The 24744-nt window shown below is 48.8% G+C and overlaps 2 protein-coding genes across 2 annotated transcripts; one reads left to right on the forward strand and one right to left on the reverse strand.

Annotated features, from left to right (window-relative positions):
* Nucleotides 1-1909: 1909 nt before the first annotated feature.
* LOC124025685 (acyl carrier protein, mitochondrial-like) lies at nucleotides 1910-10980 on the reverse strand. The gene is made up of 5 exons (XM_046339027.1): nucleotides 10746-10980; nucleotides 9917-10039; nucleotides 8327-8414; nucleotides 7004-7124; nucleotides 1910-2112 (listed from the first exon to the last, which is right to left on the reverse strand). The coding sequence occupies exons 1-4, from the start codon at nucleotides 10917-10919 to the stop codon at nucleotides 7033-7035; spliced, it is 477 nt and encodes a 158-aa protein (XP_046194983.1). The 5' UTR covers nucleotides 10920-10980; the 3' UTR covers nucleotides 1910-2112; nucleotides 7004-7032.
* A 432-nt stretch (nucleotides 10981-11412) lies between these two features.
* LOC124025686 (dynactin subunit 5) lies at nucleotides 11413-23991 on the forward strand. Its single transcript, XM_046339028.1, has 6 exons — nucleotides 11413-11551; nucleotides 13124-13192; nucleotides 14830-14948; nucleotides 16433-16544; nucleotides 22497-22599; nucleotides 23839-23991. The coding sequence occupies exons 1-6, from the start codon at nucleotides 11504-11506 to the stop codon at nucleotides 23934-23936; spliced, it is 549 nt and encodes a 182-aa protein (XP_046194984.1). The 5' UTR covers nucleotides 11413-11503; the 3' UTR covers nucleotides 23937-23991.
* Nucleotides 23992-24744: the final 753 nt, after the last annotated feature.

The raw sequence follows: 24744 nt of genomic DNA on the forward strand, positions 1-24744 counted from the left end.
TTCTATCGCTGAGAATTCTAGAGTTCTATCACTGAGAGTTCTAGAGTTCTATCAGCTAGAAGTCTCTCCTTTACTTCTATAGAGACGTTCTATCGCTGAGTGTTCTAGAGTTCTGTCGCTGAGCATTCTATCAGCTAGAAGTCTCTCCTTTACTTCTATAGAGACGTTCTATCGCTGAGCGTTCTAGAGTTCTATCACTGAGAGTTCTAGTGTTCTATCAGCTAGAAGTATCTCCTTTACTTCTATAGAGACGTTCTATCGCTGAGAATTCTAGAGTTCTATCACTGAGAGTTCTAGAGTTCTATCAGCTAGAAGTCTCGCCTTTACTTCTATAGAGACGTTCTATCGCTGAGCGTTCTAGAGTTCTATCACTGAGAGTTCTATCAGCTAGAAGTCTCTCCTTTACTTATATAGAGACGTTCTATCGCTGAGCGTTCTAGAGTTCTATCACTGAGAGTTCTAGAGTTCTATCAGCTAGAAGTCTCTCCTTTACTTCTATAGAGACGTTTTATCACTGAGAATTGTATCAGCTAGAAGCCTCACACCTTGAGATGCAGAGTAGAATATCGGCCTGACCTGTAAACCTAATATGCACATTGCTTTGGGAGGCTGATTGATACGATGTACAGAGAGAGAAACCCCATGTCTATAATATGACTAATAATTAAAGACTTGTCAGTTACAGGGACAGTGTTTTGGCGTTGTGTGTCTTCCTGACGGGGGGGGGGGGGGTTCAGGGTGTTCGGGGGGAAACTGCACTTTCTGAAGGACAATCCTTATTTTGGTAACACAAGAGGCCTGACGTAACGTTTAACCAAGGTAGAGACTCCAGCCTGCTCCTCCCACCGTCATCCCACGGCTCCTCCCATCGTCGTCACCACGACGACCACGATGATGCTGGCGTTCTGTTGTCATTGTTTTTATTTCATAATAATAATGATATTATTATTATTTTTCCTTCTTGGTGATGTTTTATTTTACATTTTGTTTTTGGGTGATTATTTTAGTGCTATTAAAGAGAATGTGTACTGAAGGTGTTTATTAGGTTGGTTGGTGGACGGTCTCCTGGGCTGAGCCGACCGGCCAACCGACCGAGCGCTAGACATATTGATAACTGTTTGTAAACATTCTGGCCGTAGTGTCGGAACACAAAAGCTGTATAACTTGGGTACAACCCTCAATAAAAAGACTAACAGTGATGTCGTCTGTTCATTTCTGGCCCCAAATAGAGCCCTACACCCTACACACTTGTTAGGGTGTCAAAGGAATTGAACCATTCCTGTATGTGTTCATTAAACAATTCAATTAAAATCACTCTGTCTCATTTCTAAAACGCTCAAAGTTCATCCCAACTCACTAGCACACATACCTGACACACACTATACCTGTATTATCTCCTGAAGTTTATTACCACTTAGCAGACAGTTCCATCGCTGAGAGTTCTAGAACGCTCACAGTTCATCCCAACTCACCAGCGCACATACCTGACACACACTATACCTGTATTATCTCCTGAAGTCTCACCATAGTTTATTACCACTTAGCAGACAGTTCCAGATACGGACAACCTGGAGAGGCTCTCGCTGTCTTACGTAATCACCACAGAGTTATAGCTGATTTCAAACATAGGTTAATGATCCTCTTCGGTCTTATGTAATCACCACAGAGTTTACTTTAATGACCCTCTTTGCATTACTTTACACAACATTCATTTCTAGAATCATTATGAAATGTATTTTCCAAAATGTGTTTTAAAGCAGGTTTACAAAAACATTTTATTGAATGGGAAACAGAACTGCTCTAGAACTGCTCTAGGACTGCAGATCCATAACTCATATTTCTACGTGAATTTGGTTGGGGCTTAGTGAGGGAACTCCCTGAACCACAAGATGGCGCTGTACAACAAGAGTCCAACCATAAAAGTGATGTTTATTTTTCACCTCCCGAACTCAGGAAAATACACATTTTCATTAAATACAGTGGAACACAAGACAAAAGGCATCGGCTGCCACAGAGAGAACAGAGGAGGAGAAGAGGGACTGATGAAGTGGTGGGCGGGGTGGAGGGAGACGCTGCCCAGCCCAGCCAGTCGGACAGCATCATCAGGACATCCTGTGAGGAGCAGAAACAGGAAGTTCCACCTCAGTAAAACACAGATTCATTTAATTAAAATGTGATGAAGTAGATTTTGTTTTAGTGAATAAAAACAGACAGCGATTCAAAACAACACCGATTGACAATGTCATTTCTGCTCGAGCCGACGTCTACAGCGTTCACAGTCAACGGGGTTTCTGGGAAATGGCCCTTTAAAAAAAAGTACATCACTGCGCACAGGTCATTCTTCTGTGTTGGATTGATTTCCTTGCTGAAACGGTAATGACACGGGAGGCTAATTGATTTCCCTGCTGAAACGGTAATGACACGGGAGGCTAATTGATTTCCCTGCTGAAACGGTAATGACACGGGAGGCTAATTGATTTCCCTGCTGAAACGGTAATGACACGGGAGGCTAATTGATTTCCCTGCTGAAACGGTAATGACACGGGAGGCTAATTGATTTCCCTGCTGAAACGGTAATGACACGGGAGGCTAATTGATTTCCCTGCTGAAACGGTAATGACACTGGAGGCTAATTGATTTCCCTGCTGACACGGTAATGACACGGGAGGCTAATTGATTTCCCTGCTGAAACGGTAATGACACGGGAGGCTAATTGATTTCCCTGCTGACACGGTAATGACACGGGAGGCCAATTGATTTCTATACACTCACACAGGGACAGTCTCAAACTGTTTCTCTGCCACCCCCTCTCTTCCAGCAAGGGGGAACATGCCACCCCCCCTCTTCCAGCAAGGGGGAACATGCCACCCCCCCTCTTCCAGCAAGGGGGAACATCCCACCCTTCCCCTCTTCCAGCAAGGGGGAACATCCCATCCCACCCTTCCCCTCTTCCAGCAAGGGGGAACATCCCATCCCACCCTTCCCCTCTTCCAGCAAGGGGGAACATCCCATCCACCCTTCCCCTCTTCCAGCAAGGGGGAACATACCACTCCCCCTTCCCCTCTTCCAGCAAGGGGGAACATACCACTCCCCCTTCCCCTCTTCCAGCAAGGGGGAACATCCCACTCCCCCTTCCCCTCTTCCAGCAAGGGGGAACATCCCATCCCACCCTTCCCCTCTTCCAGCAAGGGGGAACATCCCACCCCCCTTTCCCCTCTTCCAGCAAGGGGGAACATCCCATCCCACCCTTCCCCTCTTCCAGCAAGGGGGAACATCCCATCCCACCCTTCCCCTCTTCCAGCAAGGGGGAACATCCCATCCCCCCTTCCCCTCTTCCAGCAAGGGGGAACATCCCATCCCCCTTCCCCTCTTCCAGCAAGGGGGAACATCCCACCCTTCCCCTCTTCCAGCAAGGGGGAACATCCCACCCTTCCCCTCTTCCAGCAAGGGGGAACATCCCACCCTTCCCCTCTTCCAGCAAGGGGGGAACATCCCACCCCACCTTTCCCCTCTTCCAGCAAGGGGGAACATCCCTTTCCCTCTTCCAGCAAGGGGGTCCCACCTTTCCCCTCTTCCAGCAAGGGGGAACATCCCATCCCACCCTTCCCCTCTTCCAGCAAGGGGGAAACATCCCATCCCACCCTTCCCCTCTTCCAGCAAGGGGGAACATCCCATCCCACCCTTCCCCTCTTCCAGCAAGGGGGAACATCCCATCCCACCCTTCCCCTCTTCCAGCAAGGGGAAAATCCCACCCCACCCTTCCCCTCTTCCAGCAGGGGAACATCCCACCCCACCCTTCCCCTCTTCCAGCAAGGGGAACATCCCACCCCACCCTTCCCCTCTTCCAGCAAGGGGGAACATCCCATCCCACCCTTCCCCTCTTCCAGCAAGGGGAACATCCCATCCCACCCTTCCCCTCTTCCAGCAAGGGGAACATCCCACCCCCTTTCCCTCTTCCAGCAAGGGGGAACATCCCACCCCCTCTTCCAGCAAGGTGGAACATCCCATCCCACCCTGGGGAACATCCCATCCCACCCTTCCCCTCTTCCAGCAGGGGAACATCCCATCCCACCCTTCCCCTCTTCCAGCAAGGGGGAACATCCCATCCCACCCTTCCCCTCTTCCAGCAAGGGGGAACATCCCACCCCCCTTTCCCCTCTTCCAGCAAGGTGGAACATCCCATCCCACCCTTCCCCTCTTCCCCTCTTCCAGCAAGGGGGAACATCCCATCCCACCCTTCCCCTCTTCCAGCAAGGGGGGAACATTCCATCCCACCCTTCCCCTCCTCCAGCAAGGGGGAAACATCCCATCCCACCCTTCCCCTCTTCCAGCAAGGGGGAACATCCCACCCCCCCTCTTCCAGCAAGGGGGAACATCCAACCCCCCCCTCTTCCCATGGGCAAGTCGATCTGGACACTTTGAAGAGTAAATTAAAAGCCTGACTGAGTGTCACTAAATGACCAATAGGGGGCGTTGTGTTGAAGCCACCAGGCCTCCATAGGGGGCGTGTCATTAAATAACCAATAGGGGGCCCTGTGTTGAAGCCACCGGGCCTCCATAGGGGGCGTGTCACTAAATGACCAATAGGGGGCGCTGTGTTGAAGCCACCAGGCCTCCATAGGGGGCGTGTCACTAAATGACCAATAGGGGGCGCTGTGTTGAAGCCACCAGGCCTCCATAGGGGGCGTGTCACTAAATGACCAATAGGGGGCGCTGTGTTGAAGCCACCGGGCCTCCATAGGGGGCGTGTCACTAAATGACCAACAGGGGGCGCTGTGTTGAAGCCACCGGGCCTCCATAGGGGGCGTGTCACTAAATGACCAATAGGGGGCGCTGTGTTGAAGCCACCAGGCCTCCATAGGGGGCGTGTCACTAAATGACCAATAGGGGGCGCTGTGTTGAAGCCACCAGGCCTCCATAGGGGGCGTGTCACTAAATGACCAATAGGGGGCGCTGTGTTGAAGCCACCGGGCCTCCATAGGGGCGTGTCACTAAATGACCAACAGGGGCGCTGTGTTGAAGCCACCAGGCCTCCATAGGGGGCGTGTCACTAAATGACCAATAGGGGGCGCTGTGTTGAAGCCACCAGGCCTCCATAGGGGGTGTGTCACTAAATGACCAATAGAGGGCGCTGTGTTGATGCCACCAGGCCTCCATAGGGGGCGTGTCACTAAATGACAAATAGGGGGCGCTGTGTTGAAGCCACCAGGCCTCCATAGGGGGCGTGTCACTAAATGACCAATAGGGGCGTGTCACTAAATGACCAATAGGGGCGCTGTGTTGAAGCCACCAGGCCTCCATAGGGGGCGTGTCACTAAATGACCAATAGGGGTGTGTCACTAAATGACCAATAGGGGCGCTGTGTTGAAGCCACCAGGCCTCCATAGGGGGCGTGTCACTAAATGACCAATAGGGGCGCTGTGTTGAAGCCACCAGGCCTCCATAGGGGCGTGTCACTAAATGACCAATAGGGGCGCTGTGTTGAAGCCACCAGGCCTCCATAGGGGGCGTGTCACTAAATGACCAATAGGGGCGCTGTGTTGAAGCCACCAGGCCTCCATAGGGGCGTGTCACTAAATGACCAATAGGGAGCGCTGTGTTGAAGCCACCAGGCCTCCATAGGGGGCGTGTCACTAAATGACCAATAGGGGGCGCTGTGTTGAAGCCACCAGGCCTCCATAGGGGGCGTGTCACTAAATGACCAATAGAGGGCGCTGTGTTGATGCCACCAGGCCTCCATAGGGGGCGTGTCACTAAATGACCAATAGGGGGCGTGTCACTAAATGACCAATAGGGGGCGCTGTGTTGAAGCCACCAGGCCTCCATAGGGGGCGTGTCACTAAATGACCAATAGGGGGTGTGTCACTAAATGACCAATAGGGAGCGCTGTGTTGAAGCCACCAGGCCTCCATAGGGGGCGTGTCACTAAATGACCAATAGGGGGCGCTGTGTTGAAGCCACCAGGCCTCCATAGGGGCGTGTCACTAAATGACCAATGCTGTGTTGAAGCCACCAGGCCTCCATAGGGGCGTGTCACTAAATGACAAATAGGGGCGTGTCTAAATGACCAATAGGGGCGCTGTTGAAGCCACCAGGCCTCCATAGGGGGCGTGTCACTAAATGACCAATAGGGGGTGTGTCACTAAATGACCAATAGGGAGCGCTGTGTTGAAGCCACCAGGCCTCCATAGGGGGCGTGTCACTAAATGACCAATAGGGGGCGCTGTGTTGAAGCCACCGGGCCTACATCTTGGCTCCCCCACTATTGTGTTGAAGCCACCCACCTCCATCTGTGTTGTGTTGAACCCACCGGGCCTCCATCTTGGCTCCTCCCCCACCATTGTGTTGAAGCCACCGGGCCTCCATCTTGGCTCCTCCCCCACCATTGTGTTGAAGCCACCGGGCCTCCATCTTGGCTCCTCCCCCACCATTGTGTTGAAGCCACCGGGCCTCCATCTTGGCTCCTCCCCCACTATTGTGTTGAAGCCACCGGGCCTCCATCTTGGCTCCTCCCCCACTATTGTGTTAAAGCCACCGGGCCTCCATCTTGGCTCCCCCCCACCGTTGTAAACAACACTTTAGAACGTTATAGAAATTAATTTACTAAATGTCCCCGACATGTTTATTGAATTACAGACAGCTTTTACATCCGATAAACAAATTAAAAATATTTGTAACTAATGTTACTGTTTCCTTAACATATATATATTTATTTAAGTACTAATGTTACTGTCCTCACTACAACAACAAAAACGTTTAAATGAAATACTGTTGTAATTGTACAATTACAAAGGACATATTTTTCTGAGTGTCTTCAAAGTCTCTCCAAAAACAAAACATTATCAGCAATCCAGGATTTTTGTTTATATATATATAGATAGATAGATACACGTCATTGGAGATGAATGACAGAGCTCTGACCAAGGCCGAAACACAAGGCTTTTTAATAGTTGTTTAAATGGTGAGAGAGCGTTACGCCCTTGTCGTCGGCGTGGACACTCACTGGGGGTGTTAGTAGTTCCTGGTTCATTGTTATTCATACACGTCCTTCTTGTCAGCGATGTACTGGACGATATCCTGAGGAGACATCAGCTTCTCTGCCTCCACATCCGGGATCTCAAACCCTGCAGCAGGAACACATTAACACACATTAGGCTTAACACACACACACACACACACACATTAGGCTTAACACACACACACACACACACACACACACACACACACACACACATTAGGCTTAACACACACACACATTAGGCTTAACACACACACATATTCGTAACCACAGTGGTATGTAGGAAGTGGAAAGGGTTAGTTAATCCTAATAACTAAGTTATCGACATGAAAATATTATGACTAGTCTAGAACATTCCTATTGAAATCAACGAATGGACCAGCAGGGAGACAGACATGGAGAGACAGACCGACGGGGAGGGAGAGAGAGAGACAGACCGACGGGGAGGGAGAGACAGACAGAGAGAGAGAGACAGACAGACGGGGAGGGAGAGACAGACAGAGAGAGACAGACAGGGAGGGAGAGAGAGAGGGAGAGACAGACAGAGAGAGAGAGAGACCGACGGGGAGACAGACCGAGGGGGAGGGAGAGAGAGAGACAGACAGGGAGGGAGAGAGAGAGACAGACCGACAGGGAGGGAGACTGACAGAGACAGAGAGGGAGAGACAGACCGACAGGGGAGGGGGAGACAGAGACAGACCGACGGGGAGGGAGGACAGACCGAGAGGGAGACAGACCGACGGGGAGGGAGACAGACAGAGAGACAGACAGAGAGGGAGAGACAGACCGACAGGGAGGGGGAGACAGAGACAGACCGACGGGGAGGGAGAGACAGACCGACGGGGAGGGAGAGACAGACCGACGGGGAGGGAGAGACAGACCGACGGGGAGGGAGAGACAGACCGACGGGGAGGGAGAGACAGACCGACGGGGAGGGAGAGACAGACCGACGGGGAGGGAGAGACAGACCGACGGGGAGGGAGAGACAGACCGACGGGGAGGGAGAGACAGACCGAGGGGAGGGAGAGACAGACCGACGGGGAGGGAGACAGACCGACGGGGAGAGACAGACCGACGGGGAGGGAGAGACAGACCGACGGGGAGGGAGAGACAGACCGACGGGGAGGGAGAGACAGACCGACGGGGAGGGAGAGACAGACCGACGGGGAGGGAGAGACAGACCGACGGGGAGGGAGAGACAGACCGACGGGGAGGGAGAGACAGACCGACGGGGAGGGAGAGACAGACCGACAGTCAAACACAAAGACAGGGAGAGAGAGACAGAAAGATACAGGGAGCCAGACTCACCAAACTCATCCTCCATGGCCATAATGATCTCTACCTGGTCCAAGCTGTCTAACCCCAGGTCCTTCAGGAAGTGGGACGACGTCGCCAGCTGAGGATACAGATCGACCAGAGGAGATCAGGACAGACAGAGACATCCTAGATCTGCAGTCCTACTCAGATGCATAACCAGTCCTACATAACCAGTCCTACATAACCAGTCCTACTCTGAGAGGCATAACCAGTCCTACTCTGAGAGGCATAACCAGTCCTACTCTGAGAGGCATAACCAGTCCTACTCTGAGAGGCATAACCAGTCCTACTCTGAGATGCATAACCAGTCCTACTCTGAGATGCATAACCAGTCCTACTCTGAGATGCATAACCAGTCCTACTCTGAGATGCATAACCAGTCCTACTCTGAGATGCATAACCAGTCCTACTCTGAGAGGCATAACCAGTCCTACTCTGAGATGCATAACCAAAAGTATGTGGACACCTACTCATCCAAAATCATGGGTGTCCACATACTTTTGTATGTATACAACGGGTGGGTATAATCTCTGACGTTAAAATATGCCTATTTACGCTGTTCCATCTGACTGCGCAGTCCACTGTCTCATCAGCCCAGCCAGGCAATTTATAAAATCTTCAATATAAAAATTAACGCATATTTCTTTTACACATTTCGTTGTCAACAGCGGAGATTTGTCCATAGATACAGAACAAAAAGACTGAACTACTGGGTCGCCATAGATACAGAACAAAAAGACTGAATGACTGGGTTGCCATAGATACAGAACAAAAAGACTGAACGACTGGGTTGCCATAGATACAGAACGACTGGGTCGGCTCCCATAGATACAGAACAACAAGACTGAACTACCCATAGATACAGAACAAAAAGACTGAACGACTGGGTTGCCATAGATACAGAACAAAAAGACTGAACGACTGGGTTGCCATAGATACAGAACGACTGGGTCGGCTCCCATAGATACAGAACAAAAAGACTGAACGACTGGGTCGTGTCCCATAGATACAGAACAAAAAGACTGAATGACTGGGTTGCCATAGATACAGAACAAAAAGACTGAACGACTGGGTTGCCATAGATACAGAACGACTGGGTTGCCATAGATACAGAACGACTGGGATCCATAGATACAGAACAAAAAGACTGAACGACTGGGTCGTGTCCCATAGATACAGAACAAAAAGACTGAACGAACTGGGTCGTGTCTCTGGCAACCGAACCGATCGAACGAACAACCAGCCAGCTTGGGTATCAACCTTAGATTATAGTGTCGGGACTATATTTAGTTGGCAGGATGAAATTGTATATAAATAATAAATAAATAAATAATAATAATAAAATAAATAAATAAATGTATGAACGATAAGGAGTGTTGATGTCAAACTGATCCTAGATATGTGGAGAATAAATTCACTAGACAAACAGAACCACGACGAAGCGAATGGGAACGAAACAGGAGAGGATGTGTCCAATAGAAACTCTCTTGTTGTCATTGCAAAAACGTAAAACCGTCTGGACTAATGACTCAGTATTCCTACTCTCGAAAACGAGCCGTGGCGCCTTGGGTCTGTCCTTACCTTCTCTGGGTTGATCTTGTCGTAGAGCTTGAGGACGTACATCACTCGTTCTTTAATGCTTTCAACGGTGAGGGGAGGCAGGTCTCCATACTGTCGACAGAACACTCCCACTGAGCTGGAGATCTAGAGAGAAGAAGGAGGACAGGAAGGAAGAAAGGATGGGTTCAGAGGTCATTCACTTATCGATGCAAGCTTGAAAACACTTCTGCACAATGCACCCATTTGACCAATCAAGCAGTTTAGTTCAAGCCTAGATAATAGCTAGCTAATATTACAGGTGTCCACTGCATTGTAGTTAGTGCACAAGTCATGCGTGCGTCACATCCTGTCACAACAACCTCCGGTATTGATAATAAATAACACATTTGCTTTAGAGTACATTAAAATTGGTCAAATCGACTGTCATCTAGCTAGTATACACTATATAACATGCTAGTAAGCTATGCTAACAGTACTTAATTGTACTAAAGTTTGAACATAAAGTATAATTCAAATTGTACTCAACTAAACTAGCCAAGTATCAAACGATTACATGATAAATTAGCTTATCTTTACTTTGCTGCTAACACATGGAGACACAGTCGGTTGTTGTGTAACATAAATGCATGTATCCATTCAAACTATGCATTTTCACAGAGTCTGTTTGGTTGAATTAGTAAAACGGTCCCGGTTTTGTCCCGGTTTTTAAAGAGTTTGGCTTTGCAAAGTGACCGGTTGGCACTTAATTACAGATTATAAGTTTGGAAAGACACTGGTAGGTCAATGTACAATCCGTCACTACTAGGCCACAGCAGCGACTAAATGGTCTCCCATGTTATTCAAGACAAACCCGTGTTTGTTCGATCCACCGGGTCCGCTGACTGCTGGCGATGAAGGACACCGGACGGGAGTTGAATAGGACCGGGACAGCTGCGGCTCTCACGGCAATGTTACCCGACGAGAGTCTCACGGAAGACCGGGGGAGCTGGCGGACACACTGCGCTAGGAGGACACGGGACGCCATGGTTTTTTGGAGGATCAATCCCAGAGTGCAACACGCGTTTTGGAAGACAAGTTGGTTTCCACTAGATAGCACAGCCACAAAGTCAAAGGGAAAAGGAGGTCAAATTTGCGCATGCGCACTAGTTTTTTTTTTTTTTTAAATAACGCCGATATTTAATATGATTTTTTCTTTATTAAGCTATAACGTAATTATAATGCTTTCCGGTACGTTTTCTTATTTCATTAAATTGGAATAATGTAATAATTGTGACTTTGTTTGAATTTTGTCGCATCGCCGATCAAGGTATTACGTTCTGTACGTAAGACATGACTAATCAACAGAACCAAAACAAAAACAACAATTATATATTATATTATTATATTATTATTTCGTCGATCATTAACAAATTATGTTAATTCTTTAAAACACATTTAAAAAAAAATAAGTTAGTTGAATATTATTTATTATTTGTGAGCGGAAGAGGTTTCCATCATCATCGATGTTTCATTGCTCTGCTAGTATGGTCTGAAGGGAGAGGCTGACAGCAGAGCAAAACCACATCAACTCGTTTTCTGTACATTTTAAAAACAGAAATCATTACAACCATGGAATTGTGCGAGATACTGTACAACAAGGCGGAATACATTGAAACGGTAATCACAAACTTGTAATTCGGTGTTTATTTGACCAGATAACGTTAACGATTAGCAAGTTAGCGTTTAGCTCATTGGTTTTTACACTGAGGATACCAAACATTATGAGCACCTTCCTAGTATTGAGTTGTACCTCCTTTTGCCCTCATAACAGCCTTAATTCGTCAGGGTTATCGACTACAAGGTGTAGAAAGCGTCCCAACAGGGATGCTGGTCCATGTTGACAACAGGGATGCTGGCCCATGTTGACTACAAGGTGTAGAAAGCGTCCCAACAGGGATGCTGGCCCATGTTGACTACAAGGTGTAGAAAGCGTCCCAACAGGGATGCTGGTCCATGTTGACTACAAGGTGTCTAAAGCGTTCCACAGGGATGCTGGTCCATGTTGACTCTACAAGGTGTAGAAAGCGTCCCAACAGGGATGCTGGTCCATGTTGACTACAAGGTGTCTAAAGTGTTCCACAGGGATGCTGCTCCATGTTGACTCTACAAGGTGTAGAAAGCGTCCCAACAGGGATGCTGGCCCATGTTGACTCTACAAGGTGTAGAAAGCGTCCCAACAGGGATGCTGGTCCATGTTGACTCTACAAGGTGTAGAAAGCGTCCCAACAGGGATGCTGGTCCATGTTGACTCTACAAGGTGTAGAAAGCGTCCCAACAGGGATGCTGGTCCATGTTGACTCTACAAGGTGTCTGAAAGCGTTCCACAGGGATGCTGCTCCATGTTGACTCTACAAGGTGTCTGAAAGCGTTCAACAGGGATGCTGATCCATGTTGACTACAAGGTGTCCAAAAGCGTTCCACAGGGATGCTGGTCCATGTTGACTCCAATGCTTCCCACAGTTGTGTCCAGTTGGCTGGATGTCCTTTAGGTGGTGGACCGTTCTTGATACACACGGGGGAAAACGGTTGAGCGTGATAAACCCCAGCAGCGTTGCAGTTCTTGATACAAACCGGTGCGCCTGGCACCTACTACCAAACCCCGTTCAAGGGCACTTCAATATATGTGTCTTGCCCATTCACCCTCTGAATGGTACACATACACAGTCTATGCCTCAAATCCTTGTTTAACCCGTCTACTCCCCTTCTTCATCTACACTGATTGAAGTGGATTTAACAAAGAGACATCAATAAGGGATCATAGCTTTCACCTGGATTCACCTGGTCAGTCTGTCATGGAAAGAGAAGGTGTTGTTAATGTTTTTAGTATATACAGTGCACAGTCAATGCACTGAACACTCATTGCTAGCTCGGTCCCTTAGCCAGCCAGCTAGCCAGCTTGAATTGCAGTTAGACAGCATACCGTTTATACCAACTGATCAGCATGTCCTCTCTCCCTGTCAGTTAGCATCTAGCGGTGGTCTGTAAACCTGTATCTGAGTCAGTACTGTTTATACCAACTGATCAGCATGTCCTCTCTCCCTGTCAGTTAGCATCTAGCGGTGGTCTGTAAACCTGTATCTGAGTCACTACTGTTTATACCAACTGATCAGCATGTCCTCTCTCCCTGTCAGTTAGCATCTAGCGGTGGTCTGTAAACCTGTATACCTCTGAGTCCTCTCTCCCTGTCAGGCATCTGGTAACAAAGTGAGCAGGCAGTCGGTGCTCTGCGGCAGTCAAAACATCGTCCTCAACGGCAAAGTAAGTAGCAACAAGCTGCACCGGGTATTACACCATGAGATGGGCCAGTTGGGGCTTTACACCATGAGATGGGCCAGTTGGGGCTTTACACCATGAGATGGGCCAGTTGGGGCTTTACACCATGAGATGGGCCAGTTGGGGCTTTACACCATGAGATGGGCCAGTTGGGGCTTTACACCATGAGATGGGCCAGTTGGGGCTTTACACCATGAGATGGGCCAGTTGGGGCTTTACACCATGAGATGGGCCAGTTGGGGCTTTACACCATGAGATGGGTCAGTTGGGGCTTTACACCATGAGATGGGCCAGTTGGGGCTTTACACCATGAGATGGGCCAGTTGGGGCTTTACACCATGAGATGGGCCAGTTGGGGCTTTACACCATGAGATGGGCCAGTTGGGGCTTTACACCATGAGATGGGCCAGTTGGGGCTTTACATCATGAGATGGGCCAGTTGGGGCTTTACACCATGAGATGGGCCAGTTGGGGCTTTACACCATGAGATGGGCCAGTTGGGGCTTTACACCATGAGATGGGCCAGTTGGGGCTTTACATTACTATACTGGTATTACACCATGAGATGGGCCAGTTGGGGCTTTACACCATGAGATGGGCCAGTTGGGGCTTTACATTACTATACAGGTATTACACCATGAGATGGGCCAGTTGGGGCTTTACATTACTACACCGGTATTACACCATGAGATGGGCCAGTTGGGGCTTTACATTACTACACCGGTATTACACCATGAGATGGGCCAGTTGGGGCTTTACACCATGAGATGGGCCAGTTGGGGCTTTACATTACTACACCGGTATTACACCATGAGATGGGCCAGTTGGGGCTTTACACCATGAGATGGGCCAGTTGGGGCTTTACACCATGAGATGGGCCAGTTGGGGCTTTACACCATGAGATGGGCCAGTTGGGGCTTTACACCATGTGATGGGCCAGTTGGGGCTTTACACCATGAGATGCGCCAGTTGGGGCTTTACACCATGAGATGGGCCAGTTGGGACTTTACATTACTATACAGGTATTGCACCATGAGATGGGCCAGTTGGGGCTTTACATTACTACACCGGTATTACACCATGAGATGGGCCAGTTGGGGCTTTACACCATGAGATGGGCCAGTTGGGGCTTTACATTACTACACCGGTATTACACCATGAGATGGGCCAGTTGGGGCTTTACACCATGAGATGGGCCAGTTGGGGCTTTACATTACGTTCACTATACAGGTAATAAACCATGAGTCTCCCTGTCTGTCTCCCTCCCTCCTTGTCTGTCTCCCTCCCTCCCTGTCTGTCTCCCTCTCTGTCTCCCTCCCTGTCTGGGCCCATCCCTGTCTCCCATGAGATGGGCCCTGTCTGGGGCTTTACATCCCTGTCACTGTCTCCTAATCCCTCCCTGTCTGTCTCCTCCCTCCCTGTCTGTGTCCCTCCCTGTCTCCCCTCCTGTCTCCCTCCCTCCCTGTCTGTCTGTGTCACCCTGCTTCCCTCCCTCCCTCCCTCCCTCCCTCCCTCCCTCCCTCCCTCCCTCCCTCCCTCCCTCCCTCCCTCCCTCCCTCCCCTCCCTCCCTCCCTCCCTCCCTCCCTCCCTCCCTCCCTCTGTTCGTCCCTGTCTCCTCCAGACTATAGTAATGAATGACTGTATAATCCGTGGAGACCTGGCCAATGTCAGGGTGGGGAGGCACTGTGTTGTGAAGAGCCGGAGTGTCATTCGGCCGCCGTTCAAAAAATTCAGCAAAGGGTGAGTTCTGCTCAACCTCTTCTAGACCAGGGCTCCTCTTCTAGACCAGGGGTCTCCTCTTCTAGACCAGGGGTCTCCTCTTCTAGACCAGGGGTCTCCTCTTCTAGACCAGGGTCTCCTCTTCTAGACCAGGGGTCTCCTCTTCTAGACCAGGGGTCTCCTCTTCTAGACCAGGGGTCTCCTCTTCTGGACCAGGGGTCTCCTCTTCTAGACCAGGGTCTCCTCTTCTAGACCAGGGGTCTCCTCTTCTAGACCAGGGTCTCCTCTTCTAGACCAGGGGTCTCCTCTTCTAGACCAGGGTCTCCTCTTCTAGACCAGGGGTCTCCTCTTCTAGACCAGGGGACTCCTCTTCTAGACCAGGGGTCTCCTCTTCTAGACCAGGGGTCTCCTCTTCTAGACCAGGGGACTCCTCTTTAAGACCAGGGGTCTCCTCTTCTAGACCAGGGGTCTCCTCTTCTAGACCAGGGGTCTCCTCTTCTAGACCAGGGGACTCCTCTTCTAGACCAGGGGTCTCCTCTTCTAGACCAGGGGACTCCTCTTCTAGACCAGGGGTCTCCTCTTCTAGACCAGGGGTCTCCTCTTCTAGACCAGGGGTCTCCTCTTCTAGACCAGGGCCTCCTCTTCTAGACCAGGGGTCTCCTCTTCTAGACCAGGGGTCTCCTCTTCTAGACCAGGGGTCTCCTCTTCTAGACCAGGGGACTCCTCTTCTAGACCAGGGGTCTACTCTTCTAGACCAGGGGTCTCCATCCTCTTCTAGACCAGGGGTCTCCTCTTCTAGACCAGGGGACTCCTCTTCTAGACCAGGGGTCTCCTCTTCTAGACCAGGGTCTCCTCTTCTAGACCAGGGGTCTCCATCCTCTTCTAGACCAGGGGTCTCCTCTTCTAGACCAGGGGTCTCCTCTTCTAGACCAGGGGTCTCCTCTTCTAGACCAGGGTCTCCTCTTCTAGACCAGGGGTCTCCTCTTCTAGACCAGGGTCTCCTCTTCTAGACCAGGGGTCTCCAACCTCTTCTAGACCAGGGTCTCCTCTTCTAGACCAGGGGTCTCCTCTTCTAGACCAGGGGTCTCCTCTTCTAGACCAGGGGACTCCTCTTCTAGACCAGGGGACTCCTCTTCTAGACCAGGGGTCTCCAACCTATTCTAGACCAGGGGTCTCCATCCTTTTCTAGACCAGGGGTCTCCAACCTTTTCTAGACCAGGGGTCTCCATTCTCTTCTAGACCAGGGGTCTCCAACCTCTTCTAGACCAGGGGTCTCCACCCTCTTGTAGACCAGGGGTCTCCTTTTCTAGACCAGGGGTCTCCATCCTCTTCTAGACCAGGGGTCTCCATCCTCTTCTAGACCAGGGGTCTCCAACCTTTTCTAGCATGAGCTACTTAAAAAAATTAAACATGTTTCTACTGTTTAGGTCTACTGCTGAAGCACATCACGACAGAGTTCGAGAGGAATGACCTCTGACCCCTTGTCCTCTTGCCCCCCCTCCCAGAGTGGCCTTCTTCCCTCTGCACATTGGAGACCATGTGTTTATAGAGGAAGACTGTGTCGTGAACGCTGCTCAGATCGGATCATACGTTCACATCGGGAAGAACTGTGTCATCGTGAGTCACACACACTCACAGAGTAACACACACTCACAGAGTAACACACACTCACAGAGTAACACACACTCACAGAGTAACACACACTCACAGAGTAACACACTCACAGAGTAACACACTCACAGAGTAACACACACTCACAGAGTCCATTCACTCTACAGAGTAACACACTCACAGAGTAACACACACTCACAGAGTAACACACTCACAGAGTAACACACACACACAGAGTAACACACCTCACAGAGTAACACACCAGAGTAACACACTCCAGAGTAACACACACTCACAGAGTAACACACACTCACAGAGTAACACACACTCACAGAGTAACACACACAGAGTTCACACACTCACAGAGTAACACACTCACAGAGTAACACACACACACTCACAGAGTCACACACACTCACAGAGTAACACACACACACTCACAGAGTAACACACTCACAGAGTAACACACACTCACAGAGTAACACACACTCACAGAGTAACACACACTCACAGAGTAACACACTCACAGAGTAACACACTCACAGAGTAACACACACTCACAGAGTAACACACACTCACAGAGTAACACACACTCACAGAGTAACACACTCACAGAGTAACACACTCACAGAGTAACACACACTCACAGAGTAACACACACTCACAGAGTAACACACACACACTCACAGAGTAACACACACACACTCACAGAGTAACACACACACACTCACAGAGTAACACACACACACTCACAGAGTAACACACACACACTCACAGAGTAACACACACACACAGAGTAACACACACTCACAGAGTAACACACTCACAGAGTAACACACTCACAGAGTAACACACACACAGAGTAACACACACTCACAGAGTAACACACACACAGAGTAACACACACTCACAGAGTAACACACACTCACAGAGTAACACACACTCACAGAGTAACACACTCACAGAGTAACACACACTCACAGAGTAACACACTCACAGAGTAACACACACTCACAGAGTAACACACACTCACAGAGTAACACACACTCACAGAGTAACACACACTCACAGAGTAACACACACACACTCACAGAGTAACACACACTCACAGAGTAACACACACTCACAGAGTAACACACACTCACAGAGTAACACACTCACAGAGTAACACACACTCACAGAGTAACACACACACACTCACAGAGTAACACACACACACTCACAGAGTAACACACACTCACAGAGTAACACACACTCACAGAGTAACACACACACACAGAGTAACACACACTCACAGAGTAACACACTCACAGAGTAACACACTCACAGAGTAACACACACACAGAGTAACACACACACAGAGTAACACACACTCACAGAGTAACACACACTCACAGAGTAACACACACTCACAGAGTAACACACACTCACAGAGTAACACACACTCACAGAGTAACACACACTCACAGAGTAACACACACACAGAGTAACACACACACACTCACAGAGTAACACACACTCACAGAGTAACACACACACACAGAGTAACACACACACACAGAGTAACACACTCACAGAGTAACACACACTCACAGAGTAACACACACTCACAGAGTAACACACACACACACTCACAGAGTAACACACACACACACTCACAGAGTAACACACACACACTCACAGAGTAGCACACTCACAGAGTTACACACACACACAGAGTTACACACACACACTCACAGAGTTACACACACACACTCACAGAGTAACACACACTCACAGAGTAACACACACTCACAGAGTTACACACACACACAGTCACACACACTCACAGAGTAACACACACACACACAGTCACACACACTCACAGAGTCACACACACTCACAGAGTAACACACACTCACAGAGTAACACACACTCACAGAGTAACACACACACAGAGTCAACACACACACACACACACACACACACACACACACACACACACACACACACACACACACACACACACACACACACACACACACACACACACACACACACACACACAGAGTTACACACACACAGAGTTACACACACACTCACAGAGTTACACACACACAGAGTTACACACACACACACACACACACACACACACACACACACACACACACACACACACACACACACACACACACACACACACACACACACACACACACACACACACACACACTCACAGAGTTACACACACACTCACAGAGTTACACACACACACTCACAGAGTTACACACACACACTCACAGAGTAACACACACTCACAGAGTTACACACACACACAGTCACACACACTCACAGAGTAACACACACACACACAGTTACACACACTCACAGAGTTACACACACACAGTCACACTCACAGAGTTACACACACACACACACACAGTCACACACACAGAGTTACACACACACACACTGGCCGAGGGAACATTCAGGTCCTAAATCTGGGTCATGTGATGCTCGCAACGAAAACATTTCACTGTCCCTGTCGGGCTAGTTGGGTCCATGTTCTACTAGTCTGGTCTGAACAGTACTAGTCTCTGTCTAGTTGGGTCCATGTTCTACTAGTCTGGTCTGAACAGTACTAGTCTCTGTCTAGTTGGGTCCATGTTCTACTAGTCTGGTCTGAACAGTGTTCTACTAGTCTTGTCTGAACAGTACTAGTCTCTGTCTAGTTGGGTCCATGTTCTACTAGTCTGGTCTGAACAGTACTAGTCTCTGTCTAGTTGGGTTCATGTTCTACTAGTCTGGTCTGAACAGTACTAGTCTCTGTCTAGTTGGGTCCATGTTCTACTAGTCTGGTCTGAACAGTACTAGTCTCTGTCTAGTTGGGTCCATGTTCTACTAGTCTGGTCTGAACAGTACTAGTCTCTGTCTAGTTGGGTTCATGTTCTACTAGTCTTGTCTGAACAGTACTAGTCTCTGTCTAGTTGGGTCCATGTTCTACTAGTCTGGTCTGAACAGTACTAGTCTCTGTCTAGTTGGGTCCATGTTCTACTAGTCTGGTCTGAACAGTACTAGTCTCTGTCTAGTTGGGTTCATGTTCTACTAGTCTGGTCTGAACAGTACTAGTCTCTGTCTAGTTGGGTCCATGTTCTACTAGTCTGGTCTGAACAGTACTAGTCTCTGTCTAGTTGGGTCCATGTTCTACTAGTCTGGTCTGAACAGTACTAGTCTCTGTCTAGTTGGGTCCATGTTCTACTAGTCTGGTCTGAACAGTACTAGTCTCTGTCTAGTTGGGTTCATGTTCTACTAGTCTGGTCTGAACAGTACTAGTCTCTGTCTAGTTGGGTCCATGTTCTACTAGTCTGGTCTGAACAGTACTAGTCTCTGTCTAGTTGGGTCCATGTGCTACTAGTCTGGTCTGAACAGTACTAGTCTCTGTCTAGTTGGGTTCATGTTCTACTAGTCTGGTCTGAACAGTACTAGTCTCTGTCTAGTTGGGTCCATGTTCTACTAGTCTGGTCTGAACAGTACCAGCCTCTGTCTAGTTGGGTTCATGTTCTACTAGTCTGGTCTGAACAGTACTAGTCTCTGTCTAGTTGGGTCCATGTTCTACTAGTCTGGTCTGAACAGTACTAGTCTCTGTCTAGTTGGGTCCATGTTCTACTAGTCTGGTCTGAACAGTACTAGTCTCTGTCTAGTTGGGTTCATGTTCTACTAGTCTGGTCTGAACAGTACTAGTCTCTGTCTAGTTGGGTCCATGTTCTACTAGTCTGGTCTGAACAGTGTTCTACTAGTCTGGTCTGAACAGTACTAGTCTCCGTCTAGTTGGGTTCATGTTCTACTAGTCTGGTCTGAACAGTACTAGTCTCTGTCTAGTTGGGTTCATGTTCTACTAGTCTGGTCTGAACAGTACTAGCCTCTGTCTAGTTGGGTTCATGTTCTACTAGTCTGGTCTGTACTAGTCATTGTTGGTCTGAACAGTACTAGTCTCTGTCTACATGTTCTACTAGTCTGGTCTGAACAGTACTAGTCTCTGTCTAGTTGGGTTCATGTTCTACTAGTCTGGTCTGAACAGTACTAGTCTCTGTCTAGTTGGGTCCATGTTCTACTAGTCTGGTCTGAACAGTACTAGTCTCTGTCTAGTTGGGTTCATGTTCTACTAGTCTTGTCTGAACAGTACTAGTCTCTGTCTAGTTGGGTCCATGTTCTACTAGTCTGGTCTGAACAGTACTAGTCTCTGTCTAGTTGGGTCCATGTTCTACTAGTCTGGTCTGAACAGTACTAGTCTCTGTCTAGTTGGGTTCATGTTCTACTAGTCTGGTCTGAACAGTACTAGTCTCTGTCTAGTTGGGTCCATGTTCTACTAGTCTGGTCTGAACAGTACTAGTCTCTGTCTAGTTGGGTCCATGTTCTACTAGTCTGGTCTGAACAGTACTAGTCTCTGTCTAGTTGGGTCCATGTTCTACTAGTCTGGTCTGAACAGTACTAGTCTCTGTCTAGTTGGGTTCATGTTCTACTAGTCTGGTCTGAACAGTACTAGTCTCTGTCTAGTTGGGTCCATGTTCTACTAGTCTGGTCTGAACAGTACTAGTCTCTGTCTAGTTGGGTCCATGTGCTACTAGTCTGGTCTGAACAGTACTAGTCTCTGTCTAGTTGGGTTCATGTTCTACTAGTCTGGTCTGAACAGTACTAGTCTCTGTCTAGTTGGGTCCATGTTCTACTAGTCTGGTCTGAACAGTACCAGCCTCTGTCTAGTTGGGTTCATGTTCTACTAGTCTGGTCTGAACAGTACTAGTCTCTGTCTAGTTGGGTCCATGTTCTACTAGTCTGGTCTGAACAGTACTAGTCTCTGTCTAGTTGGGTCCATGTTCTACTAGTCTGGTCTGAACAGTACTAGTCTCTGTCTAGTTGGGTTCATGTTCTACTAGTCTGGTCTGAACAGTACTAGTCTCTGTCTAGTTGGGTCCATGTTCTACTAGTCTGGTCTGAACAGTGTTCTACTAGTCTGGTCTGAACAGTACTAGTCTCCGTCTAGTTGGGTTCATGTTCTACTAGTCTGGTCTGAACAGTACTAGTCTCTGTCTAGTTGGGTTCATGTTCTACTAGTCTGGTCTGAACAGTACTAGCCTCTGTCTAGTTGGGTTCATGTTCTACTAGTCTGGTCTGAACAGTACTAGTCTCTGTCTAGTTGGGTTCATGTTCTACTAGTCTGGTCTGAACAGTACTAGTCTCTGTCTAGTTGGGTTCATGTTCTACTAGTCTGGTCTGAACAGTACTAGCCTCTGTCTAGTTGGGTTCATGTTCTACTAGTCTGGTCTGAACAGTACTAGTCTCTGTCTAGTTGGGTTCATGTTCTACTAGTCTGGTCTGAACAGTACTAGTCTCTGTCTAGTTGGGTTCATGTTCTACTAGTCTGGTCTGAACAGTACTAGTCTCTGTCTAGTTGGGTTCATGTTCTACTAGTCTGGTCTGAACAGTACTAGTATCTGTCTAGTTGGGTCCATGTTCTACTAGTCTGGTCTGAACAGTACTAGTATCTGTCTAGTTGGGTCCATGTTCTACTAGTCTGGTCTGAACAGTACTAGCCTCTGGCATGATTGTGTTTATTTCAGGGTAGTCACATGACTGTAGTTTGTTTCATCACATGACGGTGGTGTTCTGTAGAGGTTCTGTTGTGATGTCACAATGGGGGTAGTGTGTTCTGTAGAGGTTCTGTTGTGATGTCACAATGGGGGTAGTGTGTTCTGTCAACATATGAAATGTCACTCCAACACTGTTTCTGTTGCTCCAGGCAACGGTCGCCACTGTATTTGGTTGTTAATGGTGTGTGTGTGTGTGTGTGTGTGTGTGTGTGTGTGTGTGTGTGTGTGTGTGTGTGTGTGTGTGTGTGTGTGTGTGTGTGTGTGTGTGTGTGTGTGTGTGTGTGTGTGTGTGTGTGTGTGTGTGTGTGTGTGTGTGTGTGTGTGTGTTTTCCAGGGCCGGCGGTGTGTGTTGAAGGATTGCTGTAAGATCCTAGACAACACAGTTCTTCCTCCTGAGACCGTGGTTCCTCCCTTCACCGTGTTCTCAGGATGCCCAGGTCAGAACACACCTCCTCCTCCTCTACATCACCCTCTACATCACCCTCTACATCCTCCTCTACATCACCCTCTACCCCTTCGTCTACATCCTCCTCCTCTACATCCTCCTCTACATCCTCCTCCTCTACATCCTCCTCTACAGCCTCCTCTACATCCTCCTCCTCTACATCCTCCTCTACATCCTCCTCTACATCCTCCTCCTCTACATCACCCTCTACATCCTCCTCCTCTACATCCTCCGACATCCTCCTCTACATCCTCCTACTCTACATCTCCTCTACATCCTCCTCTACATCCTCCTCCTCTACATCACCCTCTACATCACCCTCTACATCCTCCTCTACATCCTCCTCTACATCACCCTCTACATCCTCCTCTACATCCTCCTCTACATCCTCCTCTACATCCTCCTCCTCTACATCATCCTCCTCTACATCCTCCTCTACATCCTCCTCTACATCCTCCTACTCTATATCCTCCTCTACATCCTCCTCCTCTACATCCTCCTCCTCTACATCCTCCTCTACATCCTCCTCTACATCCTCCTCTACATCCTCCTCCTCCTCCTCTACATCCTCCTCCTCTACATCCTCCTCTACATCCTCCTCCTCTACATCCTCCTCCTCTACATCCTCCTCCTCTACATCCTCCTCCTCTACATCCTCCTCCTCTACATCCTCCTTTACATCCTCCTCCTCTACATCCTCCTCCTCGACATCCTCCTCCTCTACATCCTCCTCCTCTACATCCTCATCTACATCCTCCTCTACATCCTCCTCCTCTACATCCTCCTCCTCTACATCCTCCTCTACATCCTCCCCCTCTACATCCTCATCTACCTCCTCCTCTACATTCTCCTCTACATTCTCCTCTACATCCTCCTCTACCTCTACATCCTCCTCTACCTCCTCTACCTCCACCTCTATCCCCTCTACCTCCTCTTCTACCTCCCCCTCTCTCCCCTCTTCTACCTCCCCCTCTACCTCCTCCACCTCCTCCTCTACCCCCCTCCTCTACTTCCTCCCCCCTCCCCCATACTCGTAAAAAACCTCCTACTCGATGACATCAGCATTTTGGCATATGTAGACACTGGTATGGTGCTGGAGATGATGAATGAGCCTGAAAAGTGATGGATTTGTCTTCAACTCTTTCTAACTGGTGTCTCTTCCCCACTCTTCCTCCTCCTCTTCTACATCCTCCTCTTCCTCCTCCTCCTCTTCCTCCTCTCTCTCTCCCAGGTCTGTTTTCAGGAGAGCTCCCAGAATGTACCCAGGACCTGATGATTGATGTGACCAAGAGTTACTACCAGAAATTCCTCTCTCTCAGCCAGATATAAACTCCTTAACCTACCCTACCTTAACCTACCCTACCCTACCTTAACCTACCTTACCTTAACTTAACCTACCCTACCTTAACCTACCCCACCTTAACCTACCTTACCTTAACCTACCCCACCTTAACCTACCCTACCTTAACCTACCCCACCTTAACCTACCCTACATTAACCTACCTTACCTTAACCTACCTTACCTTAACCTACCCCACCTTAACCTACCTTACCTTAACCTACCTTACCTTAACCTACCTTACCTTAACCTACCCCACCTTAACCTACCTTACCTTAACCTACCCTACCTTAACCTACCCCACCTTAACCTACCCTACCTTAACCTACCCCACCTTAACCTACCCTACCTTAACCTACCCTACCTTAACCTACCCCACCTTAACCTACCCTACCTTAACCTACCCCACCTTAACCTACCCTACCCTACCTTAACCTACCCTACCTTAACCTACCTTACCTTAACCTACCCTACCTTAACCTACCCCACCTTAACCTACCCTACCTTAACCTACCCCACCTTAACCTACCCTACCTTAACCTACCCTACCTTAACCTACCTTACCTTAACCTACCCTACCTTAACCTACCCTACCTTAACCTACCCTACCTTAACCTACCTTACCTTAACCTATCCTACCTTAACCTACCCCACCTTAACCTACCCTACCTTAACCTACCCTACCTTAACCTACCCCACCTTAACCTACCCCACCTTAACCTACCTTACCTTAACCTACCTTACCTTAACCTACCTTACCTTAACCTACCCCACCTTAACCTACCTTACCTTAACCTA

This window comes from Oncorhynchus gorbuscha, unplaced genomic scaffold (assembly GCF_021184085.1).
Source record: "Oncorhynchus gorbuscha isolate QuinsamMale2020 ecotype Even-year unplaced genomic scaffold, OgorEven_v1.0 Un_scaffold_2342, whole genome shotgun sequence".
Classification (NCBI taxonomy): domain Eukaryota; kingdom Metazoa; phylum Chordata; class Actinopteri; order Salmoniformes; family Salmonidae; genus Oncorhynchus; species Oncorhynchus gorbuscha.